Genomic DNA, 25244 nt, shown 5'->3' on the forward strand with positions numbered 1-25244 from the left:
TATGCTATTAACTATTATATTATTATTCAATGCATCAAAGTGGAAAAGCGACAAAATAATTGAAGGGAAACGGAGAAGAGAAAAAAATGAGAAAAGTGGTGTGGTTTTCATCTGTTTATGTTATTATAAGCTCTCTTAGGAATCTCAGCTATCACTCCATTCTGCAGCTGGCTTTAGGTCTCGAGTGTCTCGAGGAACGTTGCAGTAAAGCATACATTTATTGCACAACATTATAATGTTAAACTGGGTAAATATACTGCAACACTTTGTGAAAAACAGAGTTCTGCATCACACTGACTGGTTAATATTTATTCACATATAAACCAGAGGCTCATCTATGTCGGACTTCATCCTCTGATTATTGAGGGATGCTTGTTAATGGTTAATTAACATTAATGTTAACTCAAAGAGCTCCTCGTACTGTACTTTGTGCACTTTGTGTTGTAATTTCTCAAAAAAATAAGATGCATCAGCACCACAAATACAATATCACACCACACCACACCACACATATCACGGTGTTATTTTACAGAGCAATTAGCGCTTATTACTACTGCTCACAAACCTCATCCCAGTAACATAATACAAGGTTCATAACCTACTTACTTCAATGATCATTGAACTCGAATAATCTTATTTTACTAGTTTGTGCTTACTTTATTTGTTATTGTGAAATATGACTCATTTAAAACGTCTTCGTGTAATTATATGATTATATGTTGTTACAATACAGCTTAAGAAAGCCTTTTACAATAATGCTACAGTAAGTGATCTGATTTCTGTGAATTTTAGAATAGAGTTGAAACATAATCTAATTCATGATCCTCTGTAACACAACAAGCTGTGTTTTTTGTCGTAGTAACTTCCTGAGAGAGAGAGGAGAGGCTGATGAGGGAACAACTGTTGGCAGCTGTTATAATGTAAGTGATAACAGGAAATATCTTGTCTCGTGGACGTTCCATAACACTAAATCCAACTATAAACAATTAAAAAGCATGACATTCATTTCTAAATGTAAAAAATGTAGTTGCTGGAAAGTCACTGTGATTAAAGAGAAATAATCAGCTATGTCAGGGCAAACTGTCAACACAGAAAAGGTGTGGCCAAAATTCATACTTTTTTCCTGCCAGACTTTGCTGGCTAGGGAGAAGGTTTAACAAACACCGTGGTAAAAACAGTTCAGCTGCCTAAAAATGTCTAAAACTTTGCTAGCGAAGTGTTATTTCCTCACACAGTGAATGTCAAGCTTTCATGACGCTGTTGGATAGCTACATGCCACAGCAAAATGGTCATACGTCAAATCAATTAGGTTTGTAATCAGATACCGTCTGTCAAAATATCAGCAATGTTCCTGAGGAAAATCAATGAACAATGCACTATAGCAAAAGCTATTACGTAAAACAGTTTTAAAACACTTTGACTGAGAATAACATTTGAAATAATTAATGACTCAAATAAGTAGAGCTATTTGATTATATACATAAGCAAACTGAAATAAATTTAGCGTTTATCAACTGCCTATATTTATATGGAAAATATATGTTATTAGAAATAAGCATGATTCCATTAGATAATCTCAATACACTTACATAAGTGTGATTAGGCAAATATGTAACGAATGTGACAGGCATAAATGATTATGTGCCTCTTGGAGAGAAGGTTTAATAACATATATATATATATATATATATATATAATTTAATCTGAGCTTACCTGGGAAAGAGCTGCTCCCCCATGCGTTGTCTGTAATAATAATAAAAAAACACAGAAAATTTTACATGTAAAAATGAATAACATCTTTCCCCTGGAGTAGAAATTTTTTATAATAAAGTTCAGATGTTAATGTCATTTTGGCATGTTCATGAGCAGTACAAACAATTTAAGCAACACTGAGCAACACCTCTGATATTCTGTGATGAAGCTAGAAAAAGGCAATAAATACTAACTTAAAAAAGTTCCTACATGAATCCTATTCACAGCTATTCAAATCCTGCTTTTTTTAGTGGAATGTGTTGGTCTCAGACCGGAGGTATTTCCTACACCATGAACAGCTTTCAGTGATACCTGCTTATGTTATAAGATACATGTAAATCCTCTACTGGGACTCAGTTACAATAGCAGCCTTTTATTTACAAGAAAGAAAAAGAAGGAAGGCAAGAGGTTTTCCCCTTGTCCTTAGAACAACAGCAAATGTGTATGACTTCTTATTGGAATCACCCAAAGGGCAGCTTGCCTTTGCGCTATTGTGTATACAGAGTTTATACATGTACAAAATAATAGATGTAAACCTACTGTAAGAAAAACTGTAAGTAAAAAAGATATAAATTACTCAAAATACAGCTGATAACCTATAGTACAAGACCATCATCATCAGACAAATACCAATTCTAAACATTTCCAAATATGAATCTTTTCGGTTCATTTTTGCACTAGCTAAATCCACAAAAATATCATTTTTAAAGGCTTAACTCCTATTCAATATCTTAGCCAGCTAGCAAACACAGCTGACTGTTATAATATATATTGACAGGTTTGGCTATTAAATAAATTGCTGAGGATATAACCATGCAGATGTAGAAACTTCACTTCTGTCTACGTGTGACAAATGCAAGCTAGTCTAACAGCAGTTTACTAGCAAGCTAACTATGTGTTAACATTAGTTTCACAGTCCAATTCAAATTAAGTCTGAGGTACAGTCTTAAAGGGTCCTGTTTCCCCAGTGTGACCTCTTGTCATTTCGTAAAAGCATAATATAACAGTGGTAATAGCATAGCATAACCAGGATGGTGAGGAAAAGGGGGGGGGATAGAATGAGGACATGAGGGCTTTTCTAACTTACAACACATACAAAAACCCAGAAGTTAAATTATTTCTGGCCTCTGACATCATTATCAAATTAAAACACAAACATCTTTTAAACTCTCCCGGATGCTACAGTGCTTTTAAGAAGCATCAACTACAAACTATTCCCATTTTAGGCAGATTTACTATTTCTTTTGTCACGGCTTTTAATAGGGAATGATTGAGAACCACAACTAAGCATCTAGATCACAGATAACAATCAGGAAGCAATCCATCTAAAGACAAAAGGTCAACTGTGTACACAGAGGCTTTAGACCACAGAGGGTCAGTGGCAAGAATCCAGTGCATTGTTACTGCTCCGTTTGCGCTGATCTTCTCTCTTACGCTATCAGTTTCCTAGTAAAAAATCACTCGCGTGGACACACATACTAGAGTCCTGGTGAACTCAGAGACATACATAGCACCATAGCATGGGTGATAAGATGATAAAATATCAATGTCATGATAAATTATGTCACGATACCCTTTTCTGAGATATTGAAGATATTGAGATATTGAAATGCCTTATCCAATTGCAATATGATTTTTTTTATATCGCCCACCCCTAATAGCACATTTCTAGTTCTCAAGCAAACCCCTCAGATAGATGAGTGTGACTTTGTGTGGACCAGAGTAGTATTTGCATCAACAGCCCTTTCTAAGACTGCTGATGACTTTCAAATATTTGTATCATATTGATACTTCCTCTTTCTCCTTCTATTTCTATCATGTCATTCCCCTCCCCTCTCCTCCTCTCTCCTCCTGATCCCTTATCCCCTAGAGCCATCCTTACGATGTGTTGATGCTAGGCATCCAAATTCTCTCTCTCTCCACACACACACACACATTCAGACTTCACTCTGTGACTCACATCAGGCAATTAGAGCCAGTTAGAATAGGCCATTACTTACACATAGGGGCCTTCATTCTTGTTTGTCTAAACACACCCATACACAGGCTGGATATTGTCTTTGACTAGCAGTCAGCAGTGTCCTATGGCTGTGTGTGTGTGTGTGTGTATGCACCATGAGTGTGTGTGATCTCTGTGAAGGGGAAGCGGGTGCTGATATGAGCTGACGGTTCTTACTGAGCTGTTTGAGGATACTTGTGTGTGTGTGTGTGTGTGTGTGTATGCACCATGAGTGTGTGTGTTCTCTGTGAAAGAGAAGCAGGTACTGATATGAGCTGACGGTTCTTAGGATGCTTGTGTGTGTGTGTGTGTGTGTATAAGAGAGAGATAGACCACTTCAGTGAAAGAGAACTCGGTGCTGATGTGAGCTGACAGCTCTTACTGAGTGGTTTGTAGATGCTCTGAGTGTGTCCTTGTGTGTGTGTGAGTGTGTGTGTGTGCGCGTGTGTGCGTGTGTGTGTTTAAATGAGAGAGACCACTTAACTGTAGGAGAACTGGGTGCTGATGTGAGCTGACAGTGCTTACTGTGCAATCTGAAGATGATTTGTGTCACGGTGTGTGTGTGTGTGTGTGCGCACTCATATGGGTATGTATCTCTTTATGGTGACCAAATGTCCTTGTAATAAAAGGAATATGTGACAGTTTTGACCACACACTTAGTCACTTAGGGTATCAGTATTGTGTATTGGTCAGTAGATAGAGCTCTGATACTGAAATTGTGTTAAAAATGGACAAAAAAAGAGAGCGATGAATCTCAAACATTTGCTCTCAAAAATGACCTCTATGAGATATAAAATGATAGATGACCATTACTGTGATACAGAAATCTGTGTGTTTGAGAAGTGAACTAAGTGCTATTGTGACCAGGACTTACCGATCGGTTTGAGGATGCTGCTGCTCGTCTCCTCTGTTTGCTCTGTCACCTTTTCCTTCCTCTCCTTGTGGCTGGTGCGCCGGCGATGGCGCCTCCGCCGTCTGTAGCTCTTAGGTACATGCACGCCAATGTAGATGGTGTGATGGCCTGTGAGAGAGATGAGGAGGGAAATAAGACAGAGATCTGAGCTAACTTTTCTAAAAGCAAGGGTGCATAAAAATAACTGTTAAAAAAGTAGAGCAAGGATCACATTGCACATGTAGCTCTCTGCCAGTTAAAAGCTTAATTTTACAGTATTTTTGAGAAAAGGTCTCTTCTCAGGCCATTTGAGAAAAGACAGCATGCCATATAGTCCCCGTACATTTACTCTAACTGTCAGCAATGTGCTGTATGTCCTATTGACCCAAGCAGTACAAGGAGGTTTTATATACATATACCTTACCTTCAGCTATTTTTATTCATTTTCCACATCTAGTTTGCGTTCTTTTGTTTGCTGTATTTATATAAAGAAAAACACAGCTCTTCTGGATGGCAGTTCAACCATTTGTGCAAGTAAGAGATGGAAATAATGTGACTGGGATCAAAAGGACATGAATATAATCTCTACAATATAAATGTGAGTTGTAAAGGAAGCATTTTGGAGGAAAAAGTTATTTGCTTCATTTTGAATCAAACAGGACATAAGGATCTATCGTGTATAGCACAAACCACAATTAGCATTTCTTAACACAGAGGGCTATGAATTAGCCTACTGAACTGAATAAATCACACCAAAAAGGTCATCCGTATTACTTTCTACATAGTCAAGCTTTCAAATTTAAAGTACTAGCCAAGGATCCGCTGTTCTCGAATCATATGATCCATATAACCTCTGCTCCAGAGCTCCCCAGATATTCTCAGCATGAAAAAAACTACTTATAATAAAAACCTTCTATAGCCTTTTATCCTGACGATAACCAATTCTGAAACAGGAAATGACATACAAGACCTTGAGGTCAGCAGCTGGGTGTCAATTGTTTCCTCATGGTCCACTGGGAGAGCCATTTGGTGTTCTGTCCAAATTGAGGATGTAAATAAATACCAACTACTTCCTTCACACAATGTATACAGGAAATGACTTCGCCATTCAAGAACACATCCTAAAAAAATGGTCGGCCCCTGACTAAAAGGGCCTGGGGCCAACCATCTAAGCAAATATTTTGACTGCGACGAGGACACTAGGCTTCAGCAGGTAGCAGTGAACTTTCAGTGTTAAGGTTCTTCTCATGGAGGCACGTTCCATCTTTTAAGTTGTCCTGTGTATAACCTTTGAGGACATACAGAGCCACGCTCACGACGCACTCGCCACGATGTTTTGGCAAGTGGATCAGAACGAGATGATGAGATGACTATTTGACCTTAGAAAAGCTAGAACGCACTGATTATTTTTTATTAAAACATACTCCTTCCTGAGATTTCTTGTCATCATGCACGCAACAGATTATTTATCATACCGGCCTCCACACACTGGAAACATTTATCACGCACATAAGCAAATATTATTCCCTAGGCCATGTTAAACCAAGGCTTTATCTTAAATGACAGGACCTATGTTTTTTTGTGTTCCTGTTAGAAAGTTAGTCATTTGAAGAAACATCTTTTCCAATTAGATATTAGATATAGAGGTAGTTGCAATGAACAAGAGACTGTGTGTATTTTAATGTGCATTGCAATGCACTGCCGTAAACAGTGTTCATTAAATGTCATTAAATAAGCCAGGTCAGAAGTGAAATAAAGCATGTGACTGAAACTTTATCAGAGCTTACTGAGAGGTGTCCTTGTTCAACTTTCATTCCAGGGACGATGGAACAAATAGATAATAAATAAGAAATTTAAGTAAAGCTTTAAGCTTCCTCTAAAGCATCGAAGCTTCCTCTAAACTAACATTATTTATCTCATTAGTAAAAAAAAACTATACAGCCATAAAGTTACACCTTGAGTAATGTTAGCAAAGTATGAAAGCAATTAAGAAACTTTATGTTTGTTTTTAAACTAAATTGATCTGCATCAGCTAATGACTAAAAATTAGTCAACAGCCATTAGCATGACTTAATTTAACTTCATGTTACTGAATGCTGATGATCAACTGATCTGAAACAATGGAACCTTCAGCCTCTTTTATGAATTACCCACCCTAAAAATGATTAAGATAAGATAAATTTTATTGATCCCTGGAAGAAAATTCACTTGTTCCAAGGTTGCAGAATGTAAATAAGAATCGTCAATGGTAAAGTGCATAATAAAGTTAAATACAAAAAAGTAAGAAGTAAATAAGTTAGAATTATAAACCAAAAAAGTAAGCACAAAGTAACACTACAAGAAGGTAAACTTAACAGTTATCACCCTTATACACATTGTTAATATTGCAGCTACACACAGTTGAACTATAGATGTTCATTCAACAAAGGTAGCATGAACAATTATTGCACTTATTATAGTAATTAAGGCATTAGTTCATTTTGGTATTTAACCAATTTTTTAATCTTGGATGGCATAATGTAGTGATTAATGCAGGGTGAGCATATTTGGTTCATTATTTTTAAACTAAAGCAATGAATGTTAGTGTTGATTACTTCCCAATACTTATACTGCATTAATTCTGAAGTTCAGGGTTTGAGAATGGGGCCATGACAACGGGAACACATCGTCAGATAACGGCAGAGGCCCACCTGACCAACAACAACCTCTTGTCTCTCACTGTCATTTACTGCTTACAGATCAGTTAAATCTCTTAAATTTCAAACCAAACTGTAATACATTTTGTTAGATATATATACATATTTATATATTACGAACACTGTTGTTTAAAATGTCATTTGAATGTAATGTTTATTAAAAGATAAACGCAGAGGACCAGCAACAAACTCTTGTCTCTCTCTGTCATCTACTGCTTACAGTCCCCAAACTGCTAGTTAAGGGAACATTAGTGTCGATCATTACCAATACTGAGAATTTATTAGCAGTGTAGTTCTTACAAGTAATATTTTTCAAGTTGAAAATGTACAACTTATTTGAAAAAACATACATAAGGCAGCACCTGCTGCTAAAAACCATGTTTGAACATGACAAAACAGATAGCTATTTACTTACAGGTGAATATCAAATAATTTTATAAATTTACAAGCGTTATTACACTTGTTTTGTACTTACCTATTCTTTACAATCAGATGTGCATATATTTACTGAAGCAACTTGGTAGTTCTTACCACTATTATGTTACTTATTAGCATGACCTGCTGAACTTTGCCAGATACTTTTCATATTGGTTACTATGTACTTATACATTCAACTTGCAAAATATACACCAAGTACAAAGATTTAATGTTGTTTTTGAACAGAGCTGACCTATGACTGTTTCTTTGGCAAGTCTTTTCTTTTGGTTTAATATCACAGTACAATATGTGAAAACATAACTAAGACGTCATGTAAAGTGCAGTAATTGTGAAATAAAACATGGTTCTATTGCTTCACCGCCTTTCCATGTTCAGCTTCTGAGGCAAAAAACATTTGAACTGTAAATTATGTGAAAGCCACTTAACTATGAATTTTTTTGTAAGCTGCTTGGAAAAACGTTCATAAACTTGCGTCACTGTTGTAAGATCATTTTGATGAAAATCCAGCATATTGGTAGAAAACTATAATCCATAAAGTTAGCTATTATTATTAGCTTATAATGTCTAGTACATTCATTGCATGTCCAATATTCAAGTAACTACTGTGAACTTTTGTATGTATGTGGACTTGGTGATACACTGCAATACTGTTATCGGTAAATACATAGTTCTTTCAAGTAATACTTGGCGCAAGTTTAAAATGTTTAACTAATTTTAAATAAAAGATACAAGGCAGTACTGGCTGCTAAAAACCATGTTTGAACATGACATAATCAATAGCCACTTACTTACAGGTAAAAATCCAATACTTGTATAAATTTACAAGCATTATTACACTTGTATTACACTACCTACTCTTTTCACTCAGCTATGCATATATTTACTGAAAGAGTTTAGTACCTCTTACCACTATTGTGCTACTTATTAGCACAAAATGCTGAATTTTGCCAAGTATTTTTGACTTTAGTCACTGAGTATTTACACGTTCAACTTGCAAAATATTCACCAAGTACAACTTATGAAGTGCTACATATTAACCTGTAAAATTCTGAGTTACTACTGAATTGTGTAAACATTACTATGTACTAAAGTCCATTATACATAGTAGGTACAAGAAATGCCTTTTATTACCACTCATTTACCTATTAAATATAAGGTGCCAACCATGTTGTAAAATAAACTGCTACAAATGTTAAAAATCCCACTACAAAGCAGCCAGGAGGACATTTACCTCCACATTTTAAAAAGCTATTTCAAATTAAGGACAGTCTACATAGACTCTTAACCCCCGTATAATTCTGCAAAGCTACCACATTTCTCAAAGCATTGAAAGTCTTGCTCAACTTATGGCAGCTAAATGAATGGAATAGATCTGAGACACTGATTATCAACTAGATTTGATAAATTGTTTATTAGCTAACTAATATTAACTGTGCTGGGACAGAAATTCTCATCTAAACAATTATCAATGCAGCTTAATTGACCAAGATGACAAAACAGTCTGGGTCAGCAAATAAATGATAAACTTTGGGTTTTTTTAGAGCTCTGCTAGTTTTGTTATTAAGGAAAGGTTCATGGGGCTCACGCTCTTCCCTCCAATGAGAATATTCTTATCTAAAGAAAATTACTCTCTGCATTTATATTGAGGTTTAATGTTTTAGAATGTTGAATGTTACAAGCCTTGTATTTTTGCTGGATTGTTTTTCCTAAAGCTGCATTTGAGCATTTTCAGTTTACATTCAGACCTTCAACAAAATTGGAATGAAATGCAATGGGAAAACATCCAAACGTTAGTTAAAAATGAAACAGTTCCAAGCAAGTGCTTGATAGCCAATCTGCAAAATGATTAAAGTAGAAATGTAAAGGCACTGGAAATTGAATGAGAAAGACAATGAGAAAAAAAAGAGCAAGCAGTAGGAAGGGAGGGGGAAAAAAATCACATTGATGGTGAGTGAGTAAAATAAGGAAAAGGGAGTGAAAAAGGTAACGGAAGAAACAGGGAGGGTGGAAGGCGGCTTTGTACTAGACTTCCTGTCCTTTTGGGCATACCCAATGAAAGCAGCGTGAATTAAAGTGGCACACACGCACACAGACTGTCAGTGGAGAAAGTTAATAGCCTGAGCCTGGCCAAACGCTGCGGGCTTCCAGAGCGCAGAACCTCTTGTTTCCCCAAATAACAGAGCTGCTGGGACATGGGGTTCCACAAGAACAATACAGATACACACTTTTCCAGCATGCTAATACAGTCACAAAGTAGAGTTGGGTGATATAATGATATAATATTGATATATGATAAATGATGTCACAATACGCCTTTCTAGTAGTACCATCAGTATTTCTACAACATCCACCAATAGCTAACTGGATGTTAATATTAATTTTCTTTTACCAATCATTTGAGTTTTCCACCTTATTCTTATTTAATCCTTCTTTTAAAAAAATTCGAACTAAACTAAATATCCTGATACATACACTCCCTGGCCTCTTTACTAGCAACACCTATACACTTGCTCATTCAATCAGTATGTATATTATTATTATACACAGAATGGTGTGAAAAACAAAAAAACATCCACTGAGCAGCAGTTCTGCAGGAGGAAATTCCTTGAGAGACGGCCTGTCAGGAAGGCTATGGTAACTCATATACATCTAAAAAATCTAAATCTATATCCATATCCAAATATCTGCAAAGCTGCTTTGTGACAATGTCCACTGTTAAAAGCGCTATATAAATAAAATTGAATTGAAATGAATTGAAAATAATCACTCTTTGCAACCGTGGAGAGCAGAAAAGCAGCTCAGAATGCACAAAACAACAAACCTTGAAGCGGATGGGCTGCAATAGCAGAAGACCACATCGGGTTCCACTCCTGTCAGCCAAGAATCTGAGGCTACAGGTTCACAAAAATTAGATAGTTGAAGATTGAAAAAAAAAAAAAAAAAAAAAAACATTGCCTGATCTTTTTCCAATCAACTTTCAAGCATTATGATACTATATTTTTGCTACATCCCATCACTAATACAAAGCTAAACGACACATATAGCCTCATTTTAACAAGATTTACATATATTCTTTTTATACTACAGCTCAATTTTAATTCAGTTTGAGAAAAAGCTACATTACTTTTTTTGCATTCATTTATTCATCTTCAGTACCTGCTATAACCTGGTCAGCACTGTGGTGGACCGAAACCTATCCCGGGGAACACTGGGAGTGGGAATACATCCTGGATGGGAAGCCGGTCCACTGAAGGGCACCGTGTACAAACATTCACACCCTCATTCACACCTAAGGGGAATTTAGCGAAACCAATTCACATGCCAGCATGCTTTTGGGAAGTGGGAGGCAACCGGAGAACGAGGAGAACATGCTCATAAACTCCACACAGACAATGCGTATTTATAAAGTCATAAGGAAAGCGCATAGCGTTGACCAGCTCCCTAACCATTTGTACATTTTTATTCATGTTGTAAACTGCAAGTCCTTATGAATGAGGATGTGTTGTCTCGTTAACACTTCATAAATTCCTGCTTATTGTACTGAATGTAATGCATTCCTTCAGTATAACGCATGAACTCACACTGGAGTATACTTGAGAGCTAAGTGGTATAGGAAGTGTCCACCAAAACTGATTTAGTTCCACAACCTGGGAACACTCAGTATGCTCTGGCAAAAGGAAGCAGGGAGGGATTGTGTGAGAGTTCACTCAGAGGTGAAAGGAAATATCACAGCTGTAAAAAAGTAAGCATAGTAAAGAGAAGAAACTTGGATATACATACTAATCTCAGCATATTACACCATTCTGTACTCACATGATAATGTCCTTAAGGATCTAATTTGTTTCAAAAGAAGATAAATTTGAACTAAAATGTCAAGACAACCTTGTGTGTACTGACAAAGTACTTAAGCTAAGTGTTTTCTTAACAGAAGGTCATCAGTTTTACTTCCCAAACCCTAAAATCTAGTTTAACTATCAAGACTCACTGACATGTCAAGAGTGTTGCTACAGTGTAGCCTCAGTGGCTGATAGTGCACTGTAAACATCAGCAGATACGGCTGTGAGCAACATTTCCATAGAACGCTATTGCTAACAGCTAACTAGCCGATTAGCTAGCTTAAAGTTATGACATGGTGTGTGGAGGCAACTCTCCTTTCTCTTTCTGATGCAGTATGAATGGCGATGTTGTATAAATGACGAACCTTATTGCTTTAGTATTGCTTTAGCATTTTTATAAAGATACCTTGATTGAAGTGTGTTTCTAAGTGAATTGCATCTGTCCCATATGCATACATTTTTTAAAATAAGTTAATGTGCACAATCCACTTGCTTCAGAAACGACGTTCGTTCAGTATGGCTCACAGCATATGACTCACTTGTGAAACAATTTGTGAGTAAAAATAAAGTACACACAAGTACAAACCAAAGATTGTTTACTCTGAAGGTCAGCTACCAGCTACAGATTCTGCTGTATTTGCAGTTGTTACTATAATTTCTGTGCAAACTAAATGTGAGACATCCCACACACACCCACACACACACACAAAAACACACATCTAGCCAACACTGGCACACCAAGCACACATAAAATGGGGATGAATCAGATATATATCCAATCTAAGACCACATTAAAAAGTGTCTTTGATTCACGCAGCTTTGAAAAAAAATGTTTCACTTGAGTTTATAGTGAAATACTGTAATACTCTCTTGCTCTTACTTCTTAAAAGTAATTCCAATAACTTCCGTTTTACCAAAAACTTGTACCTGGGATATATCTCTTACCCCAAACTATTGAACACTAAAGATGTCTGAATGGAATGTAAAGTGAATTAAATGTTGTACATCTGCACAAATGCATTTTAAAGGAAATTTTAATAAAATTCTGGTTGTAAAAAAAATTTCTGTTCATTTGTTCATTGAGCAAATTAAAGAACTTGCTTCCCTCTCCTATTACTAATCAGATAATCCTCCAAAACTTTGGGTGTAACACTATGCCAAGGGAACAAAAAAGAGAAGTCTAGAACATTCATTCTTACTGACATTTTGATTTCACTGCCATTATTTCAGGCAGAGAGTCTGAGTCTTAGCCAAGAGTCTACATTACATCAGCAGACAGCTAGAGGAGTAAACACAATGCCATGTGATACCTGTTTGCTGAATGCTTAAAACTAAAGACTGGGCTAATGAGCAAGTACACAATGAGTAAGTTTTAATGGCCATCTTTTATATTTATATTTATATAATTTGAACATTCTGGAAGTAATTAAAACATGAATATATGTCAATACTGGCTGAGTTGAGCTAGTCCAACTAAAAGCCTAATGATCAAGTATCAAAATGTTCACATTCTGTACCCAGTTACAGAATTTCAGAATTATGAATGCAAAAAAAAAATATCAATATATGACATGGAGAAAAGATATACAGTACTGTGCTAAAGTCTTAGGCACATGCAAAGAAATGCTGTAGAGCAAAGACGCCTTCGAAAATAATGAAATTAAATATTTCTGCATTTTAAAAAATACTATAAAGAGCAGTAAACAGTAATAAATGAAACAAAGTCAATATTTGGTGTGATGATCCTTTGCCTTAAAAAAAAGTACTCAGGTACAGTTAGGGCAGTTTTATAAGGAAATTAGCTGGTAAATTTTACTGAGCATCTTGCAGAAGCAGCCACAGTTCTTCTGGAGACTTTGACTGTCACTTGCTTCTTATTTTTGCAGCAAAACCCAGCAGGCTTCATTATGTTTTTTTGTCTAAAAAGTGGTCTTTCATTACTGACATACAAACATTTTCTGTAACATCTAATTTTGTGCTGGAAAACTAATGTTTGGAAATCTAAAATGTTTTTTTACTGACTTGATAATGTAGAAGTCATAAAATAAAAATCTATTACAAAGTTTGTACTAAAAAAAAAAAATAAGGTGCTTTTGCGTAGTACTGTAGTTAAAAAAAGACTTCTGCGTAGTACTGTAGTTAAAAAAAAAACGTTAGAGATCTTACCTTCGACTTCCTCATCATCACACACATGTTTGAGAAAGGACGCCCCTCTGTCCAACACGGCCTCGTCTTCCATCCTGTAATAGTAGAAGAGGAAGAAAGATTGCTCGCATTTTTCTTCTAGGGACAGCATCGAGCCGTAGCCCCTTGGCTGGTTTACCTGCAACATGTTACTGCTAAGGCCAGCCATGTTCCCAGATTAGCAGCTATCACTAACAATGGTGGCAGTTGTAGCTTTGGACCTGGATCTGGGTGAAGGGGAGCTAGCAGGGGGACAGTACCGGTAGGTCATGGGAGGGTAATCCATTCGATGGGGGCAGGCTGAGAGTCCCTGTTAGACGCTAATTGACTTTGATGAGCCGCAAGGTTCCACGTGGTCAGAAAACACACTAAGCATGTAAGCAAGCTTAGACTCACATGTTGCATAGAGGGAGACTTCCTCTGACCTAAATAAGCACACACATCCCAACACACCCCAAGTCAACAGACAGGTGGGTCGGCACATGGCTAGCGTGCAATCATCTGCTCTATGAGGATTAGGTGAGCTTGTTTTGGGGGTATAATATAGAGCTCTAAAGTAAAGTCATTTCCTGTTTCAGGGTTTCTTATAATACGTATAGCAGACATGTAATATATGTAATTTACTAAATAATATCTCATTCAATTAAAATGAAGGAGGTTAAACAAAGAACAAAAACCTATGTGGTCTGTGTTAGTAAGAGGAAGGTAGGCGTGGATTATTTTCCTAGAACAGCACAGCCCCACGTGTGCTATTCCTCTTGCACCACAGTGACTTGCCAATGATTGCAATGTTGAATTCATTAAAGAACAACACCTCACACATTTGAACTGTCTGTAGTTATGTTTAATGTTATGGAATAAAATATTCCTATAAGAAGTACTATAGGAATGTATTAAAACAAGCACATTAATATAAATTTATATCATTCACTTTAGAGCTGGAACAACCTCAGAGCCGAGCTGTTAAAGAAATTTAATCCACGTTTTCTGAATCAAGAATTGAACACCGTTGTGGTATAAAGACTTATAACATTCAACATTATTATTTGATCACTTCTTAACCCCTTAAACTCACACACTTGAATTCTTCACTGATATAACAACATATCCTTCCTATTACTTTTACTGTAGTTAGTGAATGATATACTTAAAGGTAAGTAACACAATAATAAAAACAAGGCCTTTAAGGAGGGAAGTGCTTTTCACATTTCTCTGTAAGAATTAACATAACTGGACTTACTGAGTGCTGAGAAAGAAGTCCAATAGTAATGAAGTTCAATAAACCCCGAACGACTCCGAACCTAATCGCCCGGATCGTTTAAACCACTCAAAGAACTTTCTCTCAACAACGTGTTCACATCCTCACATAGTTCATCCAAACACACTTTTGGAAAAGTGCTTACGAGGCCGTTTACAGATCCTTATTTAAGCTTAACTGTTCAATCTGCATACAAATCTGCATATAAATGTCCTTGCATTAGATTTTTGTTGCAAAGCAGCTATAGGCAGGAGTGAAGCCATTCACCCTAAACAGCTAAAGCCCAATGGTTTACTTTTTCCTTGCAGGATATGACACATGAAATTGTGAAACTTTCTTAAGTGTAAGATAAAAGGAGTCCAAAGACCAAAAAACACTGTCATGACATGAATACAGTGATAAACAAACAGTTTGGCACGTTTAAACTGAGATTTGTAACACTCATACGACACACATGTGAGTAGATGTGTTTCAGTGTCACTTTTGTAGAGCATTTTGGAGAAGCAGATAAAAAGTGTTGCAATGCAAATTCTATTTATGGATATAGTGAGATTCCATTGCAGCAACTGCTACTGAGAACATTTATATACACAATATATTTCAAATTGCTGCCTTCTACGTTATAATATCCAAACCTTTCGACAAAGTATCACATTTTTGCAAAAATGAGTTAATCCTATGCATATGTTTTATAAAAGTATATAATATAGAGATATTGCTGTGTATTATCATATAGCCAAAATTCCTCACCCCATAAAACCCCATAAAATAACCTTAACATTTATAGTAAATCTTCAATAATTTGCAATTAACCACCACTAAGAAGACAATTAAAGAAACAGGAAAGAAGTATGTGCAACAGAGTATGTCTGAATTACTGAACTTCAAAACTTAATGTCTTAATATTAAAAAAAATTTACAGATGTCTCGAGCACTTTTCAGTGTACGTGATCTTTGTTCACATGCAATCGCTAGCCATTTAATTTACAATAGACAATAGGCTTCAACAGTGAGTGAAGTGAGTGAAGAACAAGCTAACATAGCTAGTTACATATGTTGCCAGTTAGGTTGTTATGTTTAGCTAAACTTATCACAATCCTTACATAAACATAAGACTGTTATTTAAAACAGCAAAGAAGATGTCAGCTATGAGGCAGGGAGTTAATCGTCCAGCTTATTACTGAGTTCTTCATTTTAAAACACATTATTCAGTAACTAGTATGAATTATTCAGTAACTATAGACAATCTAACAGAAAAGATGTAGTTACGAGATTGAGGAATGTAACTCTGGACCCGACGACAGGTCCTAGGAGTTTAAAATTTCTCTAGAAGGTATTTTTTCAGCCGGAGCAGCAGGTTTGTTGGTGGTTTCGCAAGTCTTGCTAAAACTCTCATCTCAGAATAACTTGACTGCCTCTTCCAAGCATTTTGCTTATATGCAGAGCTGACTTAAAAATTGATACGTCAAATGACAGCTGTCCTCATGCTGTCCTGTGGATAGGACAGCCCCAAGGAACAAGAATTCAGCTCAGACATGCTTCCTATCAAAATTCTGAAGCGCATGTTCAATATCACTGGATATTGTGTAAGATTTATGTACATATCTAAGTGTGTACCAAGTACGTGCTGGTAGTGCTGCATAAAAATGAACTTTATCCAAGAACTTCTAAGAAACTGATGTAAAAAAATAAATTTTATTATGCACTCGAACTGTGAGTAACAACAGGGTTGGTTAGTGTTATAAAAGTACTAACAATACCTAGAACACCTACCTACAATATTCTAGGAAACCATTTTGTGATGTCATGTGTTGTGATATCGATATATCCTTATACTGTTAGACTGAATCGGCATGGGCCTACTTAGCATTTTAACATAGTTTGTTTTCCTTCTTCATAAGCAAATCATGCTAGGAAAAAAACGACAGATTATCTGGCAACATAAACTGTGATTGCATGTTTGCAACAACATACGTTGTTGTTCATCTTTCGGCTGCTCGCATTAGGAGTCACCACAGCGGATCATTGATATTTGATCTGGCACAGTGTTTACACTGGATGCCCTTCCTGATGCAACCCTCCCCAATCTTATCCGGGCACTGGGAGTGTACTGTCGTGTGCTGGGGTTGCTTCCCTGGCCGGGAATCAAACCCGGGCCGCGGCAGTGAGAGCGCCGTGACCTGACAACTAGTGTTCCAGGGACCATTGCAACAGCACAAGTACAAATTTAAATAATCACCACGGCCAGGAAGGATGGACCTTGTTGTTCTGATAGGAGTGCTTGGACCCCTGAGATACACATCTCTTATGTCTTCGAGATGGGATCAGCCAAACTCAAAGAATGTGTTTACCCTCAAAGACAGCAAAACAAATCTGTCCTTGTGTCCCCATCAACGAGATCATCAGATCATCATTTCCTCACTGAGATTCAGCTTATATCCAAAGTGACCAAGTGCTTTGGAAAAATCTTTGGAAGTCCTGAGATTTTAACTCACTAGTGTAGAACCAATAAGCTTCTTTATTTAAAAATAATAAATAAATAAATAAATGAAAAAATAAATAAACAAATAAATGACTAAATCTGTCAAAAACAATTAGGACATTTTGTTACAGCTGCAATAATAATGAAATTTATAGCTCATAAAAGTATGATACGGAGCAAGGTCTCTTCTAAGCTAAGCATTACTTCCATTATATAATATGAATTTAGTTAATAATTACATATTAACTTCCATAATGTTGAACATTTAACCCATAAAACTCCCAGATCATCCTAAAGAGCATTATTCAGTAAATATAATCAAATTACTGAAATGTATGTAGTTAGAACGAGGAATGTCAGTCATGTCAGTATGTATGTAGAGCGAGGAATGTCAGTCTGGACCTAGATTCTTCCCTCATACTTCTGTAAGCACTGTGCACGTAAGAAGAGAAGGAAGGGGACAAGACAGACAGAGAGAGAGAGAGAGAGAGAGAGAGAGAGAGAGTCTTAACCACAAAGCGTGGTTGAGCCACATGCATACACACTTCTCCTGAGTCAGCGAAATGGCACAGAAAGGCTATTGCTATGGAATATCTGTTTACATATAAACAGCAAAGCTTCCAAAATTGCTGTTTCCACAAACCGGCTGGGTTCTCCAGAGAATTTGCAAATGCAAACTTTTTACAGGTAAAACGTCATATATGTATGCTTTTGTTCATATTGCACCGGTTTTCTTTTATGAAATGAAAAATATGCAAGTAGAAGTGTCTAAAACATCAGTAACAAATTAGTAAATGAATGCTGTGTTAATATGTTAACTAGGCCCATGATGATTCAGTCTAACGCTATAAGGATATATCAATATCACAACACATGACATCACCAGATGGTTTCCTAGAATATAATAGGTTGGTATTCTACGTATTGTCTGTACTTTTATAACACGGACCAACCCTGTTATTACTCACAGTTTGGGTGGATAATAAAATGTATTATCTTATTATTAGGATCATTATTATTATTATCATTATTATCCATGCATACATGCACTAGTATGAAGGTTCACGTGTATTGATTACACCTCCATCATACTCGGAAGTTTGTACTGGCCCTCTCTAGCACTCTGCCTCCCCCAAAACTCCATTGCCACCTATAGAACAAACCCAGAAAAAGCAAGCGTTCTGCAGAACAGCCAGCAGCAAAGTTCCCACTGCAAATGTGTTCCAACATGTACACTGATGCTTAACAACAGTATTCCATAATCCTGCTGAATATGGCATGTAGCCTCATGTTAACGTTTGTGCTCACAGCACTGAATTACATCTATACAATTTGAACTGGCCTCTGAGAACCTCAGGAAAAAAAAAAAAAAAAAAAAGCATGTCCTTTATCACAGAAATACACAGAAATGTACGTTATATTACATAACACCTGAATGCACAAAAACAGTGTCACATTTATTGCACTCCTGACTGCAACTACTCACTCCAGCTCTTGTATCAAGACGTGGCTCTATCTCTTTCTATGTGAGTGTGTGTACGTGTGTATGTTGTCACACACCTGAGTACTAGCTCTCAGCTTAGTTATGGCTTTGTGTATGTGTGTCTCTGTTCTAGTTCTGCACTAGTATCTCTGTCAGCTCCTTTTAGAGCTCTGTGCTTGGATCACGCTCCACCTTCCTGGTACTGTAAGCCACATCTGGATAAAAATCAATCTGTCAAATCAATAAAGTTGAACTGTAAATGTCAAACTAAGGTTTAGGGTTTGCACCATTGAAAGATCAATAAAATAAGTTCAATCGGCTCATTTCAGGATTTCAAATGGTATTCAGCATTGCATTTATTAATGCAAAATTGGTGGTCGTTGCAGAAAAAAAGAGGTCACTCTTAAAAGCTGTCACGTTAATTATTCAGTGTTCTACTATTTTAGGGGACACTAATTTAAAATCAGTGTTGCAGAAGAGTCAGTGAACTAATTCTAATGCCATCCTTCACATAACAGTCGAGGTCTAAGGATTTGAAGTAGCAATTTCTTTGAAAGGTCAGAGTCAAGGACTGTCTTTGAGTCAGGAAAAGGAAAAATGAACTATTGCTTAACGTCCGGATTATGTGCCTTTTTTGGTCGATGTTTAGAAATCTTAAATGCAAATCGTGAGAAAGTACGTGCTTATGCAATATGCATATCATTCTATATCATAAAGTTTCCAAATGCAATATTACACCAGCGCTGATGTGCTGAAACACTAAAATCATGTTGAATGAGCTCTTGTACAATGCTTACACAGTGTTTAGCTGTACTTTTACTTACAAATAGAGTAGGTGTTCATTCACCACTGTGCACCAGTCTAAATGACCTGCAGAAATGCAAGTTCACTTACTTGATAAAGGACTTCGATCTCACGAATGCTCTATCTCTGTCCCTTTCTGTGTGTGTGTGTGTGTGTGTGTGTGTGTGTGTTTGTGTGTGCAATCTGTTTGGACTCCGTTTATATAATTAAACACTGAATGTATTCATTCAACCCTGGAGCTTTTGCTGTAACCTGAGAGTACAACTTCTTGAACACAGCACACAAGCATGCAGCGTTCACTTACTTGCTCTTTGCGCCGCTCATTTCTGAAAGTGGACGATAATTCAGATGTAGTCCAGCTGTTCCACCTCTTCCGACACTGCTAAAAGAAGCAAAAAATAACTTTTGCTAAAGATTTTGAAACTTCTTTTAAACTTTAAGATTAAAATCACTCGAAAACCAAACAAAACACATACAGCGGTTTTCATATGAGGGCTATATTCCCGGGCAAAAAAGTTCACACTAAACTAACAAGGATAACTAACAAAGCGGGGGTGAAGGAGAGAAGAGGAAGAGTCTACATCTACATTAGGAGAAACACCAAAAAATTACCTTCCGTTTTGTTTGTGTTTTCTTTTTCTTTCGCAGACCTTTAGGTCGACATGTGAACGCGCACTGCTCCGCTGAAGCGCGTGAAGCCTCGACGGCTCCGGTTCATATTTGAAGCGTCATTCATCCGAAAACGTCACGCCAGAAGTGAGACGTCAGAAAAAAAAAAAAAAGAAAGAAAAAAAAACACCTGTGGCGTGATGATCCTGAACAACAGGCTTGTGTTCAGTGCTGAAGGACAGGTGAATTAACCTGTGTATTTATTATTTATTATTATTATTATTATTATCATTATTATTACTCACTTCTAAGCAAACAACCTTCTCAGTGTTAGCTCTGTATAATAGTACATTAGCTCTATATATTAGTTCTGTACATAAGTACATTAGCTCTATAAATTAGCTCTGTATATTAGTATATAAGCTCTATATAATAGTGCTGTATATTAATACATGAGCTCTGTATGTTAGTACATTAGGGGGCGCTGTTGCCTCGCACCTCTGGGGTTGGGGGTTCGATTCCCGCCTCTGGCCTGTGTGCATGGAGTTTGCATTTTCTCCCTGTGCTTTGGGGGTTTCCTCTGGGTACTCCAGTCTCCTCCCCCAGTCCAAAGACATGTGCTGTAGGCTGATTGGCATTTCCAAATTGTCCGTAGTGTGTGAATGGGTGTGTGCGATTGTGCCCTGCGATGGGTTGGCACCCCGTCCAGGGTGACCCCCACCTTGTGCCCCGAGTCCCCTGGGATAGACTCATGAGGCTACTGTTATTATTGTACCAACTTCAGCACCTTTATCCTGTTCATTTTTACACACAAGACACAGCGACCCCTATTGGAGATAAATTCAATTCAATGCAGTGCAATTCAACTTTATTGTCATTATACATATACAGGGGTGTACAGTATCATGAAATGTAATTTAGTTAGCATCAGATGTAAACATATAGCATGTGTTAGTGCAAACAAAAAACAAGCATAGGACATTTAGTAAGTAGCATACACGAGTAGAACAGTAACAGAAACAGATTTAACAGTTTTTAACATTTAATACAGTATAAGACAGTATTAGGGCAGTGTGCAGGTCTAGTCTGGGGATACTGGTGTCTGATTGTCATTGACAATGTTCAGGTACAGGATATAAAGCACAGAGTAGATGTATTATAAGAGATTAAAGTGCCAAATGTAAATAAATAAATAAATAACAGGTAGATCAGGTGTGGGAAAGATAAAGTGCCATTGCACTATTCCTGTTTTACAGAGCCAGTTATATACGAATGTTAAATACTGTGTATAGAATGAAGTTAGACAACTTGGGACACTTTTTCAAATCCTCCAGAATCCTCTGTAACCCTAAAATGAATGTACTCCCTGAACATTATTTAAATAATGTGTGCAATAATATTTGTTCTATTTATTAAAGCCATAGAGCTTTTTATTCCACCAACCAAACACGAGGTTCAAGTCGACCTTTATTTAAAGGCCTATTAATATTTGAGTGATTGAGGTTTGGATTAAATCCATTCGATTAGTGACCAGTCATTTAAGCAAATATTTATAAGAACTCAATAATAAATATAGTAAGTTGGATAATGATGGATTGTGATTTTCACCACTGTAGGTAAATTTAAAAAAATCATGGAGCCCATGGATATGCTTCCCAGATCCCTGGGGGTAGAGGACCCCACTTTGAGAATATTGCATTTTCACTTTTCCTAAATATTAATTAAATAATAATTTAAGTGAAAATTAAATTAATTTAAGTGTAAATTTATTGCACTGTCCAAAATTCACTGAACTGGACACACATCAAAAATATGCAAAATGAGGTAAAATGTATTATAGTGCTTTTAGAAGTTTTTAATTCATTTATTTACATTTAGCACAACTAATATTTAATAGACACATTTTTCTTCTGTTTTATCTTGAAATGTTTAGGTTATTTTTAGTCTATTAAAACATGCTGTAAAACATGCCTATGTCTCATAGTAATAAATAATAAGTATAAAGAATAATAAATAACAGTGTAGCACTACATAAATGAATGCTGTTCTTCTTAATTGCATAAACCAGCCTTCATTCAAATGATCTGATTATTCTTAAGTGATCAGTGAGTTTGTAGGTGTGTTACAGCAAGGACAGATCTTACAAAATGGTTCAGTACAGAACCCTACCTGAAGTGTTATTCAGCTTGTCCCTCTCGGGCACCCCTAAAGGGTTATACGGGGAAACCCTACACCAAAGAATGGCATCAGGGATTTACTTTCAGAGAAGGTCCCAAATAAAACTTCTTCAGAAAGCTATGGAAGAGGATATAATAGGAACTTTTTGTGTAGTCCTTGACATTTACAAAAAGTATTATATTCCATTTAGGACTGTTGTTGAATAGTGGATATTGATTATGGGAAAAAGAAAAATTTAGATTTCAAAAGATAGTTTTCCATGTTCATTTAGAGTGTACTAGATACATTAAAATGCTTTGACTAGTCTGTTTTGTTTAGAATGTTTAAACAGTTAAACCAGACATGCTCATCTGAATAACTGTCAGCCATCTTGGACTGAGACAGGCAATATGAAGGGAGTCATAAAAACTAATAATAAATATTTATGTTACATAAATTATGTTACAAAAAGTAATAATCTCATGACTCTGCAGCCAAGTGACTGAATTTATTTATACCTTATATTTTCCCAAGAATCTTAAATCAACTGCCCATCTATTAAGATGATATTATTATTATTATTATTATTATTATTATTATTATTATTATTAATGTATAATATGTATATGTCTTGTTTGTGCTTTTCTTTATAAAGCTTTTTGTCTGGCTGTGAAGTAAACACAGTCTACTCAAGCAAATGTAGCTTTCAGAGGTTGAGAAGCAGGACATTTAAAAAAAAAAGTCATTAGTTGATTCCTGGGATGAACAAAACAACACTGTGATTAATTAAACTCACCCAAAGCTACTATGATTTGGAGATTTGAAGTGAATTTAGATTAAGAAGATGTAAAATAAAAAAAATAAGAACAAGTAACATAAAAAAAAACTTTATAATAAAGACATATCTGATTTTTTTTCCATCATTACTTTTACAATAGTAGTCCAATTAGATTGCTATTAGGTCATTTAAATACTTGTGTGTGAAAGAGTCACAAGTGTAATAGTGGTGTAAAAGTGAAGTCCCAATAAGACATTGATTTTCCTAATCTTTATTCAAGCATCAAAAACTTAAATTTTGGCCCAAGCAAGATTTCATACACAGTTAAACATTAATATCTTGCACATCTATTAGTCACAGTGGCTTATTGTTCAATTTAGCCTGGACTTTGAACTGAGCTGAATCATCACACTCTTCACATTTGTTGTTGCCAGTTAAAATAAACCACATATGCTAATGAGCTTTAATGATCTGAATTCAATACAATCAACAAATTCACACATTTTACAGAATGGAGTTTTGTTGTAAGTGAGCGCTGTGAAAGCAGTGTGTTTTACGCGCACTGTATTCAATTCTAATGAGTCAGTGAATTGCGTGTGTTAATGGTTAGCACACAGTGTCTGCATTGGGTACTCGAGTCCAAACATTTTATACTGTGGCTGAACGCAGCACTCTTGCCAAAGGTATCGACATTGCAACATATTAATAAACGTATCAGTCTGTCAGCTCTTGAAGAGGAGAATGTGTACAAGCCAGGTTTTGGTCCAGCTAGGACTCTCAAGCACTATGTGAAAGTGCGAAAGCTGTTTGTGTGCTTTGGGGAGCACCACAAAGATTTTCCTTTATCTAAAGGCAGGTTCGCCCAATGGGTAAAGGAAGGGTTTGTGCAAGAATACACAAATGCAGGTTAAGCGGTACATTTGATGCATGATATGGCTACAGCCTGGGCGACACTACAAAGGGGTCACTTTTGGACATTTGCAAAGCAGCAGCAGCAGATTTTACAGATTGAATGTTGCTTCATTGCATGTAATGTGATCTGTGGTGAGTTCGAGTGATTTTCATCCTTTCCTCTCAGTAGAGGGCAGTAAAAGTGTTTGACTTATTCTCATCCTCAATAGAGGGCAGTTTAAGCATTTTGAATGATTGTCATCCTCAACAGAGGGCAGTATCAGGACTTGAGCTATTTCCAACCTCAAAAGGTTGCAAAGTCAGGGCTTGAGCAATTCTCATCCTCAAGAGAGGACAGTAACAGTGCTTGAGTGATTCTCATCGTTAATAGAGGGCAGTCTAAGAACTTTGAACAATTCTCATCCTCAGTAGTGGGCAGTATCAGCATTTTGAATGATTCCCATACTCAATATTGGGCAGTGTAAGCACTATTTATAAGTGGTATCTGTTATTCTTTGGTGGAATACACTATCTGGATATGTTATGAACCCTTGTCATGAATTTAAGGGAGGTTACATATGTAACTAGGCCAGCTATGTGAGGTCACTGTCATAAGGTGACAACATTGAAAACTACAGTTTCAGTAAATTACAAGTGTATCACAATACAGTAAATGCAATTGCAGTACTTGTGCAATTATGCAAAGACAGAATATAAAGTATATAGATTTTTAAAAATCCCAAAGATATTAAACATACCTTAAGGGAAACACAGAATTTTCTCCCAAGTCAAAGCAATAATTTGTTAATGCAACAGGAAATAACCCATCACATACAACATGCATAATGCACTATCATGCATTATCTTACAGCTATTAATCACGCGCATTACTATAAAGAGAAAAGAAAGTGATAGCTACAGCTATAGAGAATTTTCATGCCCCGAAGTGGACTTCTATCTTGAGTATCATCTATCAGCAATCTGA

General features: G+C 36.4%; 1 protein-coding gene across 3 annotated transcripts in view; it reads right to left on the reverse strand.

Moving 5' to 3' along the window:
* The window catches only part of slc4a4a (solute carrier family 4 member 4a), a 58190-nt gene extending 37609 nt beyond the window's left edge, over window positions 1–20581 (reverse strand). Inside the window, exons 1-5 of one of the 3 annotated variants that reach the window (XM_026931460.3) lie at window positions 20437–20581; window positions 20129–20206; window positions 13780–13853; window positions 4626–4772; window positions 1714–1743 (exon numbers count right to left, since the gene is read on the reverse strand). In XM_026931460.3, the coding sequence (XP_026787261.1) occupies window positions 1714–1743; window positions 4626–4772; window positions 13780–13853; window positions 20129–20148 (271 nt within the window). In that variant the 5' untranslated portion in view covers window positions 20149–20206; window positions 20437–20581. Of the gene's footprint in view, window positions 1–1713; window positions 1744–4625; window positions 4773–13779; window positions 13873–20128; window positions 20207–20436 lie in introns of those variants that run through there. The other 2 variants (XM_026931461.3, XM_026931462.3) reach the window with 2 other exon arrangements.
* Between the last annotated feature and the right edge of the window lie 4663 nt (window positions 20582–25244).

This window comes from Pangasianodon hypophthalmus, chromosome 24 (genome assembly GCF_027358585.1).
Source record: "Pangasianodon hypophthalmus isolate fPanHyp1 chromosome 24, fPanHyp1.pri, whole genome shotgun sequence".
Classification (NCBI taxonomy): domain Eukaryota; kingdom Metazoa; phylum Chordata; class Actinopteri; order Siluriformes; family Pangasiidae; genus Pangasianodon; species Pangasianodon hypophthalmus.